General features: G+C 37.5%; 1 protein-coding gene across 6 annotated transcripts in view; it reads right to left on the bottom strand.

The window, feature by feature from the left end:
- The window catches only part of TAFA2 (TAFA chemokine like family member 2), a 177110-nt gene that overhangs the window by 40861 nt on the left and 121387 nt on the right, over nt 1-14862 (bottom strand). For all 6 annotated transcript variants that reach the window (XR_002866088.2, XR_015285554.1, XR_015285555.1 and 3 more), the window contains exon 2: nt 7446-7552. Coding sequence is in view for 1 of the 6 variants with exons in the window: in XM_086884575.1 (XP_086740701.1) it covers nt 7446-7552 (107 nt within the window). In the remaining 5 variants the exon portion in view is untranslated. The remainder of the gene's footprint in view (nt 1-7445; nt 7553-14862) is intronic.

Genomic DNA, 14862 nt, shown 5'->3' with positions numbered 1-14862 from the left:
ATTTTCTACTTAACCTATCCCTCTGTCACTATTTTTCTCTCTCACTCCACCCCCCCCACCTTTTCCTATTTCTTTCTATCTGTCTGTCTCTACCTCATGTTTATTAAATAAAATCCATACTATCGTCTTCAACATATGGTCTCATTTGCACCTTAATTCAGGCAGAATCATTTCTCTGAAAATTTTAATTAAATCAGATTATAACAGGGTAAGACCATTGGAAGAGAATATGCAGGGACGTTGTGGACCTTCCTTCTCTGTAAATACTCAAGACCTTGCCTGGTCTTATGTTACGATCCTGTAACCTGCTCCAGGTGAACCAGAGGTCCCTTCCCACACCAACAATTCTCTGATTCTATGTATTTTAGCTCAACAAGGAGAAATGGAACAAATATAAAATCCAGGTTTAACAGCTAAACCTTTTTTAACACAACAGAATGACATTTTCAGAATGATATACAGATATAAATCTGTCACAAACCAGATTTCTCTGGCTTCTGAACTGCAAAATGAGACTCTATTTGAAAATTAGAAATAAGACCTTCAGAATTTTATTCAGACATTATGACCCTGATACAGGAGCAGAGCTTTTAGGCAGATAAAAGAACAATATTCAAACTGAGTCCTCCTGCTAAGAGACTTTCCAAAAGTTACAGAAGCGGTCCAATAGGTTGTAAATTATTTGATATAGGAATTCAGGGAAGTATTCACACTTACACTTAAAGCTCGAGTTCTCACTTTTTGAAAGGAATGAGCTCTGAAGGGTGTTTCGGAGCATCTAGAAGAGATGCCTAAAACTAGATGTTGTGGAAAATTCCGTGAGTTTTCAGTTAGATTTGAAAATCACCATTATTTTGTGAAACTACCATAAATAAATTATAAGCACTTAAAAAACACTAAAACAGTCCACATAAGCTATTTCAGCACTGATGACCTTGCATTTTCCTCTTTCATCCAAGTCTCTTGTACCTTTTATACACACATGCATGTATATATATGTTGCCTTTTAAAATTATTACAAATTTTTCAAATTTACATTGAGTGTTTTATGGCTGGACTCACAACCTCAAGGGCCATTTCCCACAAAATAATTCTATCATTCTATAATTCTAACTCTCTGTTGCAGAGGAAGACTGCCCCAGTGAGCCTTAAAACAGCAAATTCCCTCAGCCCCCCGCGAACAGAACTCAATTTTTTGTTCAGAAAGAAGCCTTATAAACTGCAAACCAAAACAAAGAAAATATTTTTCTACAGATTCTTCCCAGAACAGCTGACTGCTTCTGAATGTTTCTTTGGCACCTGTATGACTAAAGAACAGCTGTTCTAAATACAACATTGTACAAGCAATTACTAATGCTGTTGTAGAGTAAATTCAGTGAAGAGTGTCAAGAGAGAAGGGCACAGACTTCTTACATTATCAGCAGAAAATTAATACAGATGAAAATGCATTTACTCATTGTAGGAACAAGTAACAGAAGAATAAGCATACTATCAGTGTTTTCTTCAGTCCTAAGATCCTACAATATTTTCCTAACAAGGAAGTACAGAAAAGCTTAATCTTCTGAAACTGAAATTGGCTAAAGAAACAGTTGATTGGTAGGACAGTTATCTAAAGGAAGATAGCATTATTATAAATGAAAATATTTAAAAGTTTAGAACTTGAAACTGTTAAATCAACTATATAACTTTTACAGTAATATAACGTTTTTTGCAATCATCTTCTTTCCTCCACAATATAAAAATCTGAATGTATTTAAGAACCTGAGTACTTATTTGTGGAAAGTTAATAAAAATTTGGCATAGGATTACAAGATCAGGCAAAAAAAAAAAAAAACTGTCCTTTTCCTTTTCTCATAAAAACCTCAAGCCATACTTACTTGCCAAACATAAATAGAAATATTTTTAAGTAATCAGTATAAGGGAAAATGCATGATACAACTTTGCAACACTGGAATTTGTCCCTCCATGGCTGCTTCAAGGACAGACAAAACTCACAGCCAAGGTGATGGTGGGAATGGGGTAAAAATGAAGACAACCATTTGCTGTGATGGAGCTGGCAGCACAGGCAAGAAATAGGCCCAAATCTGCTATTGCAATGATTCCTGCACCCATGTCCTAATGAACCATCAGAACTACTGGCACCTTGGCAATGAGATTCTTTTTTTCCTTTAGACCCTGGCAGAAGACCAAGGAATGTTATCTCCTGAATTCCAACAGATATGATATTAACATTTTAGATTGCAGTGACAGATACTGATACAAAAGGGTTTGACTGGCTGTTCTATTTTATCTTCAAGCAAATGGCAATTTTTGGATTAGGTTCTGATCCTGATGACTGAAACTTTCAAATCAGTCTCAATCTAGATAAGAACATCTAATATCTTTCTTCCCTATGCCTGGTAAAATAGCTATCATCTTCCTTTGTTTCTATATTTAAACATTAATTACACTTAGAATTAAGTTAGTAAAAGCTGCACACAAAACACTCTGATGTAAAAGAATTCATCTCTGGGCCAAACTTCCACAAGAGATAAGATGGACTGTGTTTGAGACAGCAAATATGACAAAAGAGTTTTTGAATGAAGCAGGACTGACAGAAAAATAATACATGAGTGGATGTGTCCATCTAATATTTTGACAGACCCTACTCACACTTTCCAGCTTCACCTGTCAGCTCCTAGGGCATCCACACACATTCCTCTGTGTGCCTGCAACTTCCCTCATTTAAATATTAGACTTTTTTTTATTAATTCCAGTAAAGAACCTGGAAACATGCAGAGCAACTCTTCTGTCCTTTGACAGGTCTGCACAACCAGAAGGTGAATTTATGCACAGGGTCAGATCCCTCAACAAATGTTACAGTACAGGAACTTCAAAAAAGTGCAAACTGAGGAAAAAAAGAGTATGCATCTGCTTACCCTATATAAGAGCCCCCATAGTGGAACTGGGAGACCCAAATTTTGTGCCTTCTTTAGGTCACAGTTCAAACCACATATCTTATGTCCCCAGAGAACAGCATTACCTCCAATTGGGCTCACTCAAAGGAAAACAAGGAGCACGTAGCTATCTAGTTGTTACTTATGTAGAAGAAGAGATGTCTTGTATCTGATTTCTGTCCTCTGCACTGAGGTTACTTTCTGTTTTTAAAATTGAATACAAACACTTTCTATCTCTGTATTATGAATGCTGTCTTCTACACAGTGTAAAATCCTCAACAGAAAGGACAAATATAAATCCATACTAAACCACTATAGCCTCTTAATGAAGTTTTTTCTAAAGAATGAATACTTCAGAGACCTCCTATGTAACCATTAGGTCTATTCTCTATTCTTATCTAGACAGGGTCTCAAAACATTAGGAATACAGTTTCTTCTCATAGTCATACCCATTCCCAAACTCTGGGCACGGGTGGCACAGGCTACAGCACAACACTGGTGCCAGCAGTGTTCCTGCCTCAGCAAGGCAGCACAGGAAGGCAGACTCATCCAAGAAGGGTGACCTAAACACCAGCTTTAGAGGCTCAGTGGCTCCTTCATTCAGCTGGATTTCTGAATAGCTCCTTCTCCTCTGCAAGGAAAAACCAAAAATTATTATCTCCTTGTGAATACAAAGATGTTCCCTTAGACTTCTAATTTAGTGCAAATTCACAGACAAGTAGGAGCAGCAATTCTGCACCACATATGATAGTTTAGTTTATCTCTATGATTGGCATCAGATTAATAAATTCAACTTCTGACTTCTTTTAATGAAAATAAATTATCATGACTTTTCATGATAAGTCAAAAAATACTCATCTACTTATCTAACTAGAATATTTTCTGGTTCCATAACAAATTCCTTCTGGCATGCACGCATTCATCATTAGTCATATTTTTAAATTCCTTTTTATTTTTTCCAGGATCTAAAATTAATGTTGAATTTATTGGTTTTTATTTTGAGAAATATTAAACTATGCTTTGATTCTAAAGCACTCTTCATTTAATTAGAATATTTTATTGTATTATCACTGAAAAAAAATCATGGTGAACAAACAGTTCACAGATTTATGCATTTTAGGGTAGAAATTTTGTTTCACAGTAGCCTCTTCTCTAGGAAGGAGTGCTTATAAGTATAAGCATATATCTGTAAGTATAAGCACATAATATCAGTACAGTTTTTTCTTAAAAGTCAGTATTCTCAATAGTTGTCTGTTCAACACTTGACTCCTTAAGCATGGGCTGTGATACAATGGTCATCAAATCAATTCATGCTCCCTATGACAGAAATAGCAAAAAGGCAGTGATGCTGAACTGATGCATGCCTGCCATATCTGCCAGCAAACACTATATGTTTGTACAGGTTTGTTTGTTTTCCAAGGGCTAGCAATGTGTAGGAGAATCAGGATTAGTCTTTATCAGTTTTTCAACTCATACACTTGACAACATGCTTTTGGAGATTGATATGCCTCTCTCCTCATGTGTAGCTACTGCAGCACAAATGTTCCTGGTACTGAGAGCTGATTCTCAGGTGCACGTGCTCGGGTAAGGCACCCTTCACCATGGTATCGGGGTTTTTTTACAGAAGACAGGATAAATGGAATATAAGTATGTGCACAGCCAGGAATCATGCTGAAGAAATTGTAATCCTAAGTGCAGGGGATAAAAATGAGAGCAAGATTTGCATTGTTTTAAACATTCTTTAACATTTTTAGGTCTTGGACTTATTGTCCAGAATGATGAAATTTCAACCATCAATCAAGATAATGGGAGCAGAAGTGTCTTCAAACCTGACTTCTCAGGAGAAAGAAGAGTGGATTTGGCACCCACACACATCACACTGAAAAAATGTAATCTGAAATCCTAGCTTGTAACCCTGCTCAATTGGTCCTCAGAGCCTGGTTTCCCATGCCCTGCCTTGGCCTCTATTTTCCTTGCTGCTGACTTGGGAGTTTTCATTTGTGCCATATCCCTGAAATAAGCGCAACAAGCCTAGCGATAGCCTGTCAGAGTCATCTGTTTATATTCTCCTGAAGTCTGCCTGGAGAGCAGAATGCTCATTAAACAATTTTCCACACACTGATGGTCTATTTCTTCTTGTACTTTTTCTTTTCTTTAACAATAGCTTTCTGAAAAAGAGATGGCTTTGAAAGTTAGTGCACCTAGTGAATAATATGATTTAGTCAATAGGAAAGTAAAGATTTTTTTTAAATGCAGATTATTGATTTTTGGAATTGTAGGGGCTCCTTCAAAGTCATTAGGGTTTGTCATGTCAATATGTTAGTAAAGACTTCTATAAATGAAGATTAATGATGCTAGGGATAATTAGTGCTGAAAAAACTCACATGTTTCTCAGTATTTGGAAACTCCATGCAAAAGTGAACAGCATCAAGTTCTCCTCCAATGTACCTTAGCTCCATTTTTGCCATGAGAGCAGAGGAAATATCTTCTATGACACAATGGGAATTTGAACTCCCCGTATATTTGGAAATCAATGGTAATTGAGTTGCATAACTCTGATTTTTGTTTTTTTTTAAAAATCCCCAATATACAATGAGAGTAGGTGATTTACTAAATCCACAAGCCAAAACCTTTCTGAATATTTTTTCTTTCCAAAAGAAATTGAACAGGTAAAGTAGTTGCTTTTCCAAATTAAACACTCAAGTCATGCTTCTCATTATTATTTTTCCCTGCAAGACTTCTTCATATATCTTGTTAAAGGCATAAAAAGATACAAATTAAAGAAAAAGGAGCTTTTTGTTAGCTTGCAGGTATTTAAAGACGTCCATACAGCTAATACAGCTAATAATATTTTTAGGGGGGATGATGCACTTTTTTTTATCTAAAAAAATTAACTTAAATATTCCTTACGTTATCTCTGCTCTAACGCTGAGGCTCAAACAACAAGCACTGACCAGATAACTAATGATATAGGTCTGCTGAGGTTTCCCTTGCACAGAAAAGCTACAACTGGTGGTGGATGTTTTTGTTCTCAATTATGAAGCACTATATCCCAAAATTGTGCTTATGGTTATAATTTGTTTCTATGAAATACATGGTGATAGGTTTTACTCATCGGTTTTCCAAAAAGTACAGCAAGCATATTTTGGCAAAGTTTGATTTCCACAGAAGCAAGCACAGCTTGACTAGCCCTTGTGTGTGTATGGAATCAAAATGGTCTGGATATCGGCTTTTTGGATGTTTAAAGAGAAATAATCAAAGCAAAAGAATTCTGAATGCAGGCTAGGATACCTTGGCTCTTTTCCAATGGATAACTAAACTGGGAAGCTACAGCAGAAATCCATATTCTGGTGTGGAGGGGAAACAAGGCTGAGCAAAGGGTATCAGCACGGTTTTTGTCTGGCATGATGCCCACCTGGTGGCCTGCAGGTCCACATCAGATTCTATTTTGTCTGAGGAAAATTGCAACTTGTATAAGACTTTGCAGAAAGTGTCTCTGCATCCTGAAGTCCTTAATCAGTGGAGCATTTGGAAGAAAGGTATCTTCACACAACATAAAAATATCTAGCAGCTTGATATACAAAAATACTTGGTCATAAAATCCTATTATCAGAATGATCATTATAAAATGTACATGGAACCAGAGAAATTAACTAACTGGGTTTTTTTGGAATCCTTCCTCTGGGTTTAACTCCTTAGCTTGTGGTAATGCTCATGTCCCACCCTTGCTTTATCCATGTTGTTAGAGTATATTCTGATCTTGTATAAGCAGATAAACAGCCAACAGACTCTAGATGATGAGAAGTGGAGTTCAAAATCCTGTTATACTGCAGATCACATTTCAAGTTATATTAGCCTATAAGAAGGCATCAGTTTGTGAATCTGGAGAGCTTGTTCCTTGTGTTAGGTTTAACAGGAACACACATGCTGAAGACCTTTTAACAATATTAAATAATCCATTACAGCTTGTGTTGGTATATATACATAAGTATTAAAGGCTGGCATGACCAAGAGGAAACAAATCTCACATTGTCACAAAATGTTCCTGGTCAGGGGTTAGGAGTGAAGCACAGAAATCAGACAATACTGCAAAGCAGCAGTCTTTTTTTGATGATGATACAATTTAATTCAATACACATTATCCATGAAGTTAGTACTGGTAGATAATTGCATACAGAAGCATCATATAAGTTACTAAAAACTGTTTCTTTCTAGGGTTCATTCCAGGAATTAATTTGCATCACATGTATCTGCTGATATAACTATTTTTATGAGACAAAAAGTATCCACTATTTTTTTATCACATTTTTAACATTTTTTTCAACTATACCATTATTACAAAATCACTTAAACTTTCAATAGATTAGTAAAAGTCTATCCATTGAAAACTCTTTGATGCTGATTAGTGAACCTCATGAGAAGAAAAGGTTGCATAGACCAGACCCTTCTGAATTTGTTGATGGAGGCCACAGATAAAACAGCATGACAGAACAGAATAGAATTTCTTACCTTTATGGTGATTTGCCCCAGATGCTAATTTCCCCCACAGCGTTACAACAAATATTATTATTAGCAGTTTTCCCTTTGTTGCTTTCTGTAAGTATCTCTTATTCATCCTGAAAACAAAAATACACAATATTAAATATTTATCTTAAGATTTCTTAAAAATACATCTTCATTTAAGGAGAATTGACTAAGTTTTTATACGTGTCCAGCTCACAATTCTAAATTCTTAAATTCTGCTTAGCTCTAAATGAGGTACATAGAGCAGCAACATAACCTCCCTCCCCGGTCTGACAGCGTTCCTCCACCCTAGTCAGTACCCGGAGAATTCAACATTATCATCATTTCTCTCAGGGCACAAACACTGTTCATAACAAAGCTGGCAAGAAGGAATCTATGCATCTCTGAGCAGGTTTTGATAAACTGAGCAGTTCCACTACTGTGTCTGCAGCCAGACATGGTAGTGCAGTTGTTTCTGATCATACAGTAGTGTTTTTAACTTTTGGGATTGCAGCTCTTTCTGGATTGTGCCCATGATTCCTAAGGCAATAACAGATTTGAATAGACCTTCAGCTTGTGTTCCAATCCTCCTGCAGGGAAATCCTGTTAGGAAGAACTGAGTGGTTTGGAAACATGAAGTAGAGCAGGGCAGATTCACTACCCTCTCTCCTGTCTACCTTTGGGTAATGAAAAGATTTGATTTACTGCACCAAGGGAAATTGCACAGAGCTCCCCTCATCTCACTCAGTGATGTTTTCACTGTGACAGCAAGCCACCAGAGTGGTTCAAGCACAAGATAACACATGACTTATTTCTCAGTAACCTCCACCAAAGACAAAACACCCCTCCACCTACCAAAAAGACAAGTTCAGACATGTAGGCTCTAGTGCTCAAGGATTACAGTTGTGCAGAGAGTGGCAAGAGGTACAATAAGGAGTCCTTCTCCCACTTCCCTGTGGAGGAACCCTAAGGACCTGACTATGAAGCAGCTCTACACAATGGTCATGTTTCTGCTGATAGGTCAATGGAACAACGATAACTATTTCAAACAATTTTTACTAGAAAAGGTGAAAATTTGATTACTTGAACAAAATTGTTGCTGTATTGTAATGCCTGGAACTAGGTTGTCTTTCTGTGCTGAAAAAAATGCATTGCTTCGTTATGGTTGCACATTATGTTCATAAGAAACCCAAAGGAGCCCAAGTGCATCTTTTTTTCTCCGCTTGTGTACACTGCTATCTTGAGCAACCACAACTCTGAGATGCAGACTGCTCTAATACAGATTTAACCAGTAATATGTTCAAAGTCCCAAATCATTTTCCACTTCTTCAAAACAATTCCTCTCCTTTCAGCAAATTTCTTTCAAATATAACACCACATGCTGATAAGGCAACACACACCCCACAACTCCACTTATGACTTCCAGACTTGAAACCAGACCACTTCCCCCAGAACTGCCAGTCTAGCTCTCCAGGAGACTGATGAGCAGGCTGTGTGTAAGAAAACAAGACTGAAACTAACAACCCACTGAAGAGAGCACCAAACCATTTTAAACATGAATTCAGAGCAAACAAAGCTCAGCATTCTTTTACAGAAGTCACACATTTATTGTGTGTTTCCCAGAGGTTTAGACATCATGTTTATCAAGCAAAAGGAGAGAGGAGTAAGCAAGTGCTGTAACCAGGATGGTGCATGTGCCCCTGAAAGCCTGTCTGATTAATAATCACAGCAGAGATCACAGTGTGCTGTGAACCACTCTAAGGTCTGCCTTCTTGTACTGATTCCAGTGCCTTTGGAGTGTAAACTGCATATTCATCATCAGCTCTGGTTTATGAACCACTCAAAGCTAAAGGGAAATACATTATTTGTCACTGTAAATAAGAACAAAAAAATGAGACTGGAATGCACATTCAGCATATGCTCTTCCACAGCTATCTCTGTGAAAAGAATGTGAATTAACTCTTTCACTCTAGATTCTCATATACACCTGTTATGCTGCTGGTGCCAAGTCATCTCTCATTAAAATCAAATCTTTCTTCCTCACCTACATAACACTGCTCAAAACCCAGTGGGACTTGCACCATTAAAGCAAGGTTGAATCTAATACAGTTTCTTCCTGTATTCTGCTGATGCCAGATTCCCTCACTGTGCTGCGAGACTGGCAGCAAATGCACATCAGAAAATGTAAATGCATCAGGAAAAACAGCAGTGGCAGGGGAAAGAGAGAAAACCAACCTCTCTGCCTGAGAAGAGCAGCCCTCAGGATGCATGGCAGAGTGAAGATACAAACCCCTGCCTACAGCTGAGCACACCAAAAAGGAGTAAGCTAGCACTGAGTGAGACTCTTTCCTGCAAAGTCAGGGAAGGGTTTCAGCTTTGACACAGAAAACCTGGCCTCACTGTCATTGCCATGTTTCCCAAACATGAGAAAAACTATGCACCATTTTCTGCACCACAAGCCTATGACATTATTCTGCACTAGTTATTTGTGGTATTTGCCTTTAGAAGGACAAAAAATCCGAATTGTGTCTAATAGTAGTCCCATAATAGACATAATTAACAGAAAAATCAGTACAAGTAGCAGTTCTAGTTTGGGACACCAAACTAGCTTTAGTTCAGAGGCCACCAGAAGAACTACGGAAAAAAAACTGATCAAAGCATTCATAAGATACAGCTGCTCAAATAGAAAAAAAGCTGGAAGATGATGTTAAGCTTCAATGTAATTATGCCATAAAACCCCAGACCCAGACCTGTGATCGTGTGCATTGTCCCTCACAGTGGTCAGTCCAAGGACAGACAAGAGGCTGCATAAGCACAAGCAAGATGGGAAGCTGTCTGCTCCGAGCAGCCCTGCTACACACAAGGACCACACTGTAGCAATACAGCCTGAGAAACAAAAAATGAAGGGTTTGTACTCCAAGAAGCTGAGAGGTTGGGATGGATTCACATCAACAAAGTCAACAGCTAGAAAAGGAGAGGGCAGAGGGGCCATGAGATATCATCAGTATCTCATTGCGTGCATTATCACCTGGGCTCTGAAATCCTGATGCTGGTTACTTTGTTATGGATTTGCAAAACAGCCCATGATAAAGCACTGAGAAGACTTAGGACTAGATAGCGTCTGCCCTCAGCTATGAAACAACTATTAGCCTCTTGCAGCCCTGATCTATGCCAAGTAAATGCATCCAGGAAATAAAATTGAGTCCATTTCAGTACTGTTATTACACTAACATAGCTGGCTGTGTTAAGTAGGACAAATAAACTCTGAAATGATGTCTGCTTTTACTAGAGGTGATGAAGAGCTCCACAGACAAACTATAGATATTAACCTGAATAGTTTTCTTTCTGAGTAATTTATTCTTTTATTTACTTTCTTTTCTGCAGAACCTCTCCCTCACTGTGATCCATCCAGCCTTCAATAATGCCACATAAGCCAAAGCTGGTCAAAACAGAGAATAGCCACGCTATAGGAAACACCTACATCTGAAAATCAATTTTACACATGAGCTTTATGTGTAACAAAAAATTTCCTTCAGTTTCTAACCCAACATATTGGAAATAAACCCAAGGAATTCTCTGCACTTTCACACAAAAGAGGACATTAAAGTCTGCCGTGTTTTGAGTTCATTTTTCAATGTGCTTTGAGGCAAGAAAAAAGAAAGATAGCTCCTTTTGTGGCTTGGGAACACATTCAAAATATAACAAAAAGATGTCACCCACATAATTCAAACAGGCAGTGGCCGAGTGTGAGATGGCTCTGTTGTGCCCAGCTCTTCACTGACACCATAACGCAAGGAATACATCCATAGGATTTGTTTCTTTTGCTCCTTAAAATTTCTTTTGACTGAAGCACACTCCATGAGACCAAACCAGTCTGGTATGAACTCAAAAACAGGCTGTTTTGGTGATTAGTGACAAAAAACTGCAGGACTTTTTTCTCAGGGAGAAACCATATCTGATGCTGCAGAGGAGTTTCACAAACTGCCATGTCAGCAGAAATCCCTCTCCCTGCCTGCTGAGGCTCAACAGCAAACTGTGAATACACCCCAGTTTTGCACAGGCTCTCCTTCTCACTGCTCCACCTCACTGTCAGCCTACTTTCAACAGCAGATGGGGTCCAACCATTCAGATGTACTGAAAATGCCATGTACAGATGTGTATTTTCAATGTAGTATCCATAAGCCTTAGCGTTTCTACTTTCTTCTTTCTTTGTTTCTGGACTTGAGATCAGTCACCTTGCCAACAGTTCAGAATTAAAGGAGAATCACATGGAAATTACCTCATATTGTATGACCAGTGCTAAAGTGCCTTGCTTTCTGATTTTAGGTGAAGTACAAAATCATGTCATCTTCGCTGCTGAGGAGTAAAAAATGTAAGGAAACAATAGCTTTTATTCCTCCTCTAAAAGCTTCTACACAAAATATCTCATCTGTTTCCTAGGAGTAGCAGCATTTATATCTGTTGTTCCTTGTTTTTCTCTTCTTTACAAACAACAGATTCTCTGAAACTGTTCAAAATTCATTCATTCCTGCTCTACATATGTGGGAAGTTTCACTGTCAGTAAGGTCCATTTGCCTTTTGCAAATACACAGACCCCGTGAATGCAATGAGATACATAAGCCTATTTCTCTACTGAGTCATGACAAAATGCTTGAGACAAAAATCCGATAGAAAATTAATCCCACATCCTCTTAGTTTTCTTTTTATGACAAATATTTTATTTGCTACTTCAGAAAAAGCCGAAATGAGTAGTAGAAATCACTTGAGACCCCAAGTCTCTTGTACAGAAATAATGCAGCCATTTAAATTATCTTCTCTACTGTGTTGAATCGTACATTATTTATTAGTTGTGTTAGTTGCTACGTCCCACACAATGCAGGTATTTGCAGTCTTATTCAGCCTTTTCAGTGTAGACTAATGCAGATATAAAAATGGCCCCCTGGTGAATAAGGTCGCTTTGTCAAAATAACACTGATGTGACCCCTGTGCATTTGCATATATATAAATTCCCTCTATGACATTCCTGTCATGTTTGCTCAGGGAACAAGTAATTTGCCACTCTCATTACTTCAGGTACAAGGTAGCTTGTGAAAATCAATCTTCTTCCTGCTTCATACATCACAGCCTGGATCAGACACAAAGTGCACTCTGATTCCAAAAGGAAGCTGGGGGACAAACATGGACACGTTCTCACAAGCCACTTTCTTTGATCTAGGTGAGCAATGAAAGAAAGTGATAGGCATTTAGCCTGGCAAAGCACACTAGTGTCACATTGGAGATGTGGGAAATCCCTGCATACAAAACAAAATGGGTGGGTTTGTTAGGGTTTTTTTAAAAAAAGTTGTTTAGCAGTGTGGGTATTTTAATAGCCAGAATAAGTAGTCATAGAGAGCTTAGCCCCGCTACTAAGAAATATTCAGTAATAGTTAAAGCACTCCAGAAAGACCCATACACTAATGTCACTATTACTTTGTTAAGTGTAGCAGTGGAAGAAAACTGAAGATTTTGAGGCTTTGATGCCATAAAGAGGGGTTTTGAAAGGCTGCTGTGCTAAAACTTAGGACTCTGAGGTAAATTAAATCTTGCCAAAAATCCTTTAACATACGATTGATATGTATGCCCATATTTGTCTTCTATTTAAATGAGTGTACCTTAAGCACATACTTAAATTTAAGCACATACAGAAATGTATGTACACAACATGAGTTCTTGGAAAGAGATTAGCAAGTGAGCTTTTATAAGAAGAGACAGTTTCAAGAAAAGAAAATGTCTCAAATATCTGAAAAACAAAGAGTTATGGAATGTATGAAAACATGCAAGAAACAAACAAACAAAAAAATTCTTCTTTGCATACTTCAATTAGTTTCCCAGCAGAGGGAAATTGTAGACAGATGCACATACAGGTAATTACATTTGCCAACAGTCTCATAGCACTTGGATGTGAAATTTACATATATATTATTGTTTCCAAAATCTGATAAGTATGAATCCTCAAACTGCCAGAGGTATAAAATGCTTTAGCCACCTAGCTGCATTCCATCTCCCAGCAAGAAATACTGAGAGATGATGGAAAGAATTTATTTCTTCCAAAAGCGTATGTTTGTGATGAACAGCCTTCCCTCTAAAATGCTATCAGTGTTAATGTCCCCTGTTTCCAGATTAACCCCAGATCTCTGTACACACAGTTGATAGTAATTTTCATCTTCGTTAATTTTCCGATACAACACCTAATTGAAAGCAATAAAGAAAGCAAAGAAATTGTCAACAAGAAATGCACAGCCCTCCCAGCCAGTTTCAACTAAAACAATACAGATGTATTTAGCTGACTAAATCCTTTCTTGGTCATTTCATGAGGACCAGCAAAAGAATATTCTCCTGATGAACATTAATGCTGACATGTATGAAGAAACAAAATGCTGTGAATTTTTGGGAGGTTTGGTTCTATACTTCTATGTATTTATGGAAACATAAAACTAAAAGTAATAATCTAGCATTAAACCTACACGTTCAATTCACTGAGTTTTTAAGTGCTAGAACAAAACATTATGGAATATTTAAACATCCAAGATATTAAAATATCTTTAAGCTGCCCAGTGATGTCCAACACCTTTGCAAAATAATCTCTGACCATGAAGTGTTCAATATTAGAGTGTACTTAGGCTCCAATTCTCATCATTTGCTCTGATATTATCATGCCACTTTAAACTACATCTCTCCCAGTTTCTATGCTTAAGGGAGCTTTAAGTTGCAGGGGGTACTAGCTATTCACTTAATCATCAAGGCAGCAGTATTTGCTTATATCTTACATGTGATCCTCCTGCAGATGGTTATTTAAATTTTCTTTATTCATATCTCACTAACCAATCAAAAGCTTAACTGTGAAAAAAAAAAAAAAAAAAGATAACTGTGCAATGAGCTTTGAACAAAATCTCTCACTAAGATCAGAATCACTAGGTGTACTGTGATTTCATAAAGGCCATTGCAGTGGCAGAGATAAGCTTCCAAATCTATGAAGGCAGAGAAAGCATCAAATATTAGTGGAGAATGGGAACTGAAGTGCCCATATTTAAAAGCAAGGCCAAAAATGATCTGGGCAAGTGTAAGCCTATTAGTCTGACCTCTTCAGTTTGCAAGGGCTTTGAAGGCTTTGAGGAAAAAGATAAATTAAAGACAGGGAAGTAAATAGAACATAGGATAAAATGAAGCAGTGTTACCAAAGGTACCTCGTGCCAGACTAATTTGACAGGTCTTTTTGATAGCTCGTTTTCTAGACAAAGAAATGAAGTAGATATAATTTGTCTGGTTTAAATAAAGCATTTTCTAGAGTGTCACTACAGAACTTCTACATTAAGTTGAAGACACTGTGGATTACAAGAATTGAAAGGTGAATCCAGGTGCAGTAACAGCATGTCATAAGGGAGTA

This window comes from Cyanistes caeruleus, chromosome 4 (genome assembly GCF_971803275.1).
Source record: "Cyanistes caeruleus chromosome 4, bCyaCae1.hap1.1, whole genome shotgun sequence".
Classification (NCBI taxonomy): Eukaryota; Metazoa; Chordata; class Aves; order Passeriformes; family Paridae; genus Cyanistes; species Cyanistes caeruleus.
This window is presented reverse-complemented; position numbering and strand designations above follow the sequence as displayed.